The 8,305-nt window shown below is 36.6% G+C and overlaps 1 protein-coding gene across 1 annotated transcript; it reads right to left on the bottom strand.

Annotated features, from left to right (window-relative positions):
- Positions 1-2,702: 2,702 nt before the first annotated feature.
- Positions 2,703-5,586, bottom strand: LOC127159344 (uncharacterized; the record flags this gene model as incomplete). Its single annotated transcript, XM_051102198.1, has 3 exons — positions 5,127-5,586; positions 4,583-4,912; positions 2,703-3,029 (listed from the first exon to the last, which is right to left on the bottom strand). Coding segments are annotated over exons 1-3 (703 nt in total), but the record flags the coding sequence as incomplete, so codon positions are not given.
- Between the last annotated feature and the right edge of the window lie 2,719 nt (positions 5,587-8,305).

Raw genomic sequence — 8,305 nt, 5'->3', positions numbered from 1 at the left:
ACTGTATGTACAGTAAGGGTGATATTGACAAAATATGACCTGTAGTAAGTCACTCAACTACAAATGTAGTACCACTTCTGAAACATGAAATACCCCACTTTGATTCATTACTGTTTTGTATTTTTTCAAAAATTATTTGTGTACTGTAAATACATATTTGTAAGGTAACATATTGGCTAAATATATTCAGTCAGTTTGCCCACAAGGCATTTACTATGGCTTTGAAAATATAATTTGTATTAATTATTGGACTTCGTTTTGTACTGAGAGGTAAATTTGCAGACGGTCCCTAAATCAGCCTAGACGAATATCCGGCGAATATCAAACCTAAAACTAGCTTTAGCTTGCTATATGATGATGATTTCGCCATGTCTATAAAACCTTTGAAATCGCAATCACATCGGAATATTTAAACCTGCTTTCGCACAACCGCTGATCCAGAGAGAGCTCTGCTCATATAAGTTAAGCTTTGTTTGAACAAGCTTCACGACCAGGATACACGGTATAGGTTATATTTCTGTGTTGCAAACACTGAATAATAATTGAAGTATTCGGATAAATGTTCATTATAGCCCTGCACGGGCCTCATATATTTCATAGCCTGGCCCTTGTCAGACAGCTTATCAGAATTATCGGCCCGAGTCCGTCTTTTTCCCCCCTTCTCCCAAAACAGCTTATACTACTGTTTCATCTATTGAAATAGTTCAGTTTTGTATGTAATGGCAAAGTGATTATATTTCGTTTCATTCTTTTAGAAAAACGTTTGGAGCATTTTTGTTCATTAAAAAACAAAAACTTTAGGCTATATTTAAAGTAGGACTGTTTGATCAATTTTGCTTAAAATAAAATCTATAGATATAGGCCCAAAAGAGTTCAAGTACAAAACAATGTTAGTTGCAACGTTAAACTTAGAGAAATGTGCACTATTAAGACACATACCCAAATTTGTGCTAAAGACAAAGCTAAAGGCGCATTGCAGGACATTGAGGCGCCAGCACAATGACTTGCATTTTTTTTTTTTCAGTGGAAACAACTTAAAATATTCCGCCATTTTTGCTCATAATACATCCTTCGCAACTGTTAAGGGTCTACTTTTATTTGTGTACACTCACAACATCAACAAAACGTTGCAAAATGTGCTTTTATTAAATAAAGAAAACAAACATGATGCGCTTTCTGTTGCCTCAACAGGAGCGCTTCACAAAAATGAACCGAAACTCAGAAAATACATATCTCACAGACATGATACATATATCTATAGAAAGCTTGAAATTATTAATTAACGAAATAAAACAAATACTCTGTCACAAAAACTCTTTCAATATGTAAAAATGCATTTCTCTAAAGGCGGGTCCAGAGAGGAGATAATGAGTCAGGATCGGCAACTTCATCCTTGGGACACTGAAAACACTGGTTTATTAATTCAAATATCTCCTTATTTCCCCCGACACATTCATTGTAATTAAGTTTGCTGGTGCTTTGTGGCATTTTCAGCCAATTTGCATGCGCTTGAACGCGGATCTCTTCCAGCTGCGCTGATTTGCTGCTGCTGGCGGAGACACTAAACGCTTTCCGAGCCGGTCTCGAAAGTGAAAGCGAAAGTGAAGTCTCGTGGTGTTTCCACCTGCGCGGAAATTTGTTTTCATCAACGTGCCACATGAAAGGCAAAGCAGAAGGACAAGAGCACGATCCAAGATCAGGCAGATGGCACACCCAAACGCCATGCCATCCTGACGACCCCTGTAGCAATCAAGGGAGCATTTGGGGGGGCTTAAGTTCCAAAAGGTTGAGAACCTCTGGATTATACCATTAGCATCTCACTATAAAATGACTAAAGATTTTCGATATTTTTCCTATTTCTTGACACTTCTGTAGTTGCAACGTGTACTAAGACTGGCGGAAAATGAAAAGTTGCGAACTATACTCTCATTCCGACGTAATAATCAAGGAAATTTGCTGCCGTACCATGGGTGCAGCAGGCGCAATGATATTACGCAGCGCCTGAAAGTGACTGGCACTAAGTTTGTGTAGATGCAGAGTTGCAGCCGGCAGAGTTGACGGGTAAAGGGTAAAAAAAGAGAGAACCCATACACAACAGGAGAGATCGTTCTAAAGGGAACATTATATTTCACACACTGTAGGCTTTTTTTTTTTTAATGTAATAAGATTAGTCCAACAAATCGTTCAGTTTGTAATTTGTACTAAACCTAAAGCCTCATACCGAACGGTTCAATACAAATACCTGCATCGTTACACCCCTAATAGAAAGTGTCGATTGCCGCATTAAATTAAGATCTGCTCATGTTGCACTGTAATTCTTTTTAGACATGTTTACAGTGTTGCACATTATAAGTAATCACACATGATTCTGTTGCACTTAGGAATGCAATGGCCAATCAGAGGCATTAAGATGAGTCACTGAAACTCATCAGTTTTGTTGAGTGCGCTTGAAACGAAGTCTTGACTTATCTCATCCTAAACAACAAAGGCACAGATGTAGCCTATACTTACAATGTAAGTAAGAGATTAATTTCACATTTAGCGATAAATGTGTGTGTTTTTTTTTTAGAGTGCTTAAACTCGCTTTAGCTTTACCCTGGAGTTGGTTTATCCTCTACCTATGTCTAAAGTGTTGATCTAAATGTACTTTAAATGAAATTAAATTGAAAGGCGTGCACTGTAAAACACTCAGAATTACTCACCACTGACAGAAAGGATAAATGTCTTGTGTGAGTTCTCATTGCCTCTAATCTGTAGTTCATAAGGTCCAGAGTCCGTGGTTCTTGTGTTCTTGATGGTCAGAGATCCAGTCTGATGATCCAGCTGCAGTCGACCTCTGAACCTCTCATCTGTGTCATATAATGAGGTCTCATTAGTCTCTACATCAGTTTTAGCCAGGAGGATGCCTGTATATCCAAACCTCCACAGGATTAGATAATCTGTGTTCATTTCAGTATCAGCGTGTAAAGTGACAGAATCTCCCTCCTTAACTGATACTGACTTCACTCCATCTCTCTCACCAACCAAACCTGGAGGAAAAACAGACACAGTTTCTCAGAGAGATATTAGCGTGTTGGGTCATTCCATGTCAACTCAACCAAGGTCCTTGGCTCAGATTTTTGATTTTGTTATTTTTATTTATTTATTTATTTTCTGATGAAAGAAATACATAGACGAAGAAGAAAGCCAAAATATAAAAGGTTTTCGATGTATATTTACTGAGTAATCCACTATTTTGTAGACGGGGGTGAAAATAACAATTTCATTTTTGACCACTGAAAATAGGTATTATTCAACAGTCTGAATATGGAGGTGCATTAAGATCTCCATATCTCTGGGACTGAATGATGCAGGGCCTTGAAAATGAAGATTCCGAAAGAAAAGTTTATTAAGAACTACAATTTGAAATCATATTGAAATATACCTTTAATAATACGTCTTGAGGTATAGACACACAAACTTTGGAAAAAGCATATTTATGGCTATTTATAACACAATGCACCTTTAATTAACTGCACCAAACCAGCAGGGACAGCTTTCACCAAAGATATATATAATTTCGGAGTACAAATAATATTATATTTTACACAAAAATCATCATAACTAAGGAAATTTCCATCCTTATCCATAATGTGTACAATGGACCAGACACCTGTGTCCACCCAGTCCTGAAAAAAATACAGATTTCCCCTTAATAAAGATACACTTATTATTTCACAAAGAACAATTGTGTGGTGAAAAGTTGTCTTTGTATATTAATTTTAAATATAATAATACATGACTATGAAAAGATGATAAATGGCTCAAAATCACCTCTTTAAAAGAAAACAATGCCCCCAAAAGAACCAAAAATTTTAGAAGAAAAGCTAAACCAAACAGAGTGTTCATTTCTAAATAAAGCTTGGAGCCACCTCAACATGGCGTCAGAGCGAGAAGTACCAATCAGCTAAGAAAATCTAGTTTTCTTTGTGTCAAGTCAAAGTCTTTAATTTCAGTAAGTGTTTTTAGTATGCTTTTAGTGTTGCAGTCGAGTATTGTGTAACTGGTTTATTGCCCCGTTAATAGATGATTTCATGCAGTTGAGAGATGTGAAAGCGCATATGGACTGTAGTGTATATGTACGTGTGCTTGTGGAACAGAGGATAGGGCGAAATATTAAAATTCAAAGTGCTTTTCCGTCTTATTAATGATATATAGACAGTTAAACAAAACCTCCCTGTGCTCTTCCTAGGCTACTCAAATCCCAGTATAATTAGCTAAAGCACAGAAGCAAGTACAAATAATGCCACATTTCAATTCTGCATACATTTTAACATTTGATCTCCTATTTGTTTTTTATAACAGCATTCATTTGATCACGGTTTTCTTCATTGCTGCCTGACTTTGGCAAAATGAATTGGAATGTCACAACTTTACCAACAGATAAACAAAAAAGTAATTAAAATAAAAAATTGTATGTTTAGTTTAGAATTGCCATATATTAAAAAAGTCAAGTGTGAAAAGCACATTTTAATCTTGAATACAGATTAATACAGTGCTGCACTAAAGATCATTATTACACTGAAAAATCTGAGATACTTACTAAAGACAGTAACATTAAATGTCTTAGATGTAGTCTTTTCTCTAGAGATGCTCAGTTTGTATAGACCAGAGTGTCTGACCCTGGAGTTTCTGATGGTGAGAGAGCCAGTGTTTTGATCCACCTGCAATCTGCCTTTGAATCCCACATCATCGGTTACAAAAAAAGAGGTCAAACTGTTCTTTCTCGTTATTTGAGAGATGATAGAATCTTTAGGTCCAAACATCCACAGTATGGTATCATGGTTCAGTATTTCAGTAAGATTGGTGTGTAGAGTGACATAATCTCCCTCCATCACTTCCACGATCTCATCTGTCTCTGCACCGGACACACCTATAGAACATATGTGAACAATTTTACAGACAGAGATATGTCTGACACCCCACTACCAGCAAACAGATTCAACAAACCATTTGTCACATTATTTATAAACCTTGATCGTTATTAGATGCTTTCTTTTTGGTCAGTTCACATGCATTCGTCGCAGTAATGGTGTCAGAAAGAAAGACAGAAAATGAAACAGAAAGAAAGACAGAAATCCACTTACCATGCATGAATAATACGAATAGAAAAGGCAATAACGTGCTCTGCATGTTTTACGTAGAGCTGTAGATTCTAAATTTAATAAAGTAGATCAATGGAGATTATAATAAATAAATGTATACTGTTAATGAATTAAAATGCATTTATGCTATTCTGTTCAGCTGAATGTGTTCGTTACTCCATCACTGGCCATCTGGCATATAGGGCGTTTTCTTCTTCTTCTTCTTCTTTTTCTTCTTGAATAGGGCGTTTTCCCGATGAACCGGCAAAACGAAAATATCTGTTCATGCGGCTCTACAGACTAGAGGCTGACATTTTTTTCGGGAATCCCGCGGGTCACGGGATTCCCACGGGAATCCCGCGGGATGGGAAACAAAATCACTAATAATCACGGGATTGGGACGGGACAGGAAAAAATGTCAGCGGGAGTGGGCGGGACCGGGAATCGTAACGCTATGAAACCCAACTTTACAGACAAATATACCTTTTATATATATATATTGTAATTTTGAACTTAATTCTAGTTGACCCGTCTCTTTATTCTCTCCTTCTGTATGCTGCTTTGGTGTGGCTGGTTAAGCAAGTGATTTCATGACAGACAGATCGTTAACGACTGGTAATACAGCAGGCGAATGGGAGTCATTCTTCCGGGATTGGGACGGGACAGGATTTTTTCCCAGTTTTTTCGTGGGATTGGGATGGGATGGGATTTTTTTTTTTGTGTGTGGGAGTGGGACGGGAGAGATTTGAAAATCCACTCCCGTGTCACCCTCTACTACAGACCAATCGGCGAGAGCTGCCGCTTGCAGTCAAGGAGACGCCACCTTCTTCTCCCGTTAGGGATGCTCGCAATGTCTATCGCTCTCCGTTTCTCGTATGAAGAGTTCAGATGCAAAACCAGCTAGTCCATCAAATACTTTTACTTCAGACTCGCTAAATTAAAAAACTATACCATTAACCTATACAGAAAGAAATGCTCATTTTAAAGAAATACGTCAAATGGATTTGGAGGCCTTTTTTCATATATATATATATATATATATATATATATATATATATACAGGGCCGGCCCTGGCCAATTTGCTGCCCTAGGCAAGATTTTACCTGGTGCCCCTTGCTTCACAGCCCGTTCCACCAATAATACAAAAAAAAAAAAAACAAGCTGATGATAGTGAAATGGTAACACTTACAATAAGGTACCATTTGTTAACATTAGTGAATGTATTAACTAACTTGAACTAACAATAAACAATACATCTGTAACAGTATTTATTATTTTTGTTAATGGTAGTTATTGAAAATTAACCTTATTTTACTATAAAATATAGGTGCTGCCTAAGTCACATTATAAATTAAACACAAACATCTAGAATAATTACATCTGGTGTTTCAGCACAAAACTGTATTCATTTAAACACTTCTCCAGCATACAAAAAAAGTGTTCGACTTCCAGTAGATGGCAGCAATGTTTTACTAAACTAGCCCTTGCTAACAGCATCACCTCGAATTTAACTGAGAAACCGTACATTTTTAAAGTGAATTTTACATAAAATGTTGCTGTTTTAATAAGCCCAGTTATATACAAACATTACTAAATTAGCCAATTCCATTAGCCAAATATCATAGATCCCCAAATACTACACACTACTACTACAATACTAGTAGCGTAAAAATATTATTAAAATGTGTTATCATGCGACACGAAAAATGACACGATGTTACAAAGTCTCGGATCTCGGGTACTCCACTGTTATTACCCTATTTTAAACTTTTAGACTAGGCCAACATGAAGTTTGTTTACAAACTTTTAGCTCATGTAGTTAATTTATATATAATAAATGTAACGATAATAAATTAATAAATGAACGATACAATGTAAATCGCAGAAAAGAGCGTCCATAGAACTCTCTAAAACAAAATTTCCACCGCCTTGAACTCTCACAGAGGCAGAAATGGCGTCGGTAACCGACAGCACCAGTGTGTGTGAGGCGTGGTCAGGAGATGAATTAATCATTTTAATTTAACTTAATTAACTTAACCTTGATATTTTACATTCGTCAAAACAAAAATGTTTTAGTTGAGCTGTCAATTAAAAATATTTATATTTAACAATGTTTTGAACTAAAAATATATTATTTGAAAAATAAAACAAAAAAATGTAAACTGAATTGAAAGACAAATTATTAATTGGATGAGGGACTGCTTGAAAAACTTTTTTCAGTGTATGATCACCATTCATTACATCATATTACCTCTGTCTTTGTCTCGGTTTTCCTCTTCTTCTCTTCTTTTTTTTTCTTCCCTAGGCACCAGAGGGCTTTGGTCTTTTGACATACTGATAATTTATTAGTGAAGTGAACATCTATCACAATCAGGTGACTGATGTATGTGGAAGTGCGGCTGTGCGGGGGAAGATTGATCATGCGTCGAACCGAATAGTTATGTTTTTGTCGGATAATCGCTTTTTTGTAATATTTTAAATTGATAGCATTGAAGTAGTATTGGTAAAACAAACAAACAAACAAAAAAAAAATCGGCGGCGCCCTTAGCATTTACCTATTTCGCCTATGCCACGGGCCGGCCCTGTATATATATATATATATATATATATATATATTATTATAAGGGCTTTACAGCTATTACGTGTTGGTCTTTAAATTGAATTGAGGAGGCGTGGTTTATTCAGCTATAGAGTGAGAGTGAATCAGTTAATTTCGGAACTGGCCGAGTGAAAGCAGTCTGCAATCTCACCTGCAACGCAGCAAAATAAGGTGGATTAAGGCCTCTTTAGAATATTGTAATCCGAATTGACAGCGGACGGTGCTGAATTGTACCAAACCTTTTGTGGAAGTTTTGTTTGTAACGATTATTGAATGTGCGTCATTGGAAAACGTGAGTTTCATTTGAGTGTTCATCACATTATTATTAATTTACTCACTGTTTATTTGATGTAATGCTGCTGCTGCATTGTATTTATGAAATTTCAGTGCGCAGTTAGCCGATTAAGAGAGCTAGCGGCATGGTCGTCCATTATGTTGCAGTAATGACGCCACAATTTGCTAGCACTTATCGCACATCTGTTACTGATAACGTTTATTTTGTCTACTATTAGAACCATTTTACATGACCTGTATTCGTCATCGCTGCGGATTCATCATGCATCACAGGACCTGAGACTGTTGA

The sequence above is a fragment of the Labeo rohita genome, unplaced genomic scaffold (assembly GCF_022985175.1).
Source record: "Labeo rohita strain BAU-BD-2019 unplaced genomic scaffold, IGBB_LRoh.1.0 scaffold_2088, whole genome shotgun sequence".
Lineage (NCBI taxonomy): Eukaryota > Metazoa > Chordata > Actinopteri > Cypriniformes > Cyprinidae > Labeo > Labeo rohita.
This window is presented reverse-complemented; position numbering and strand designations above follow the sequence as displayed.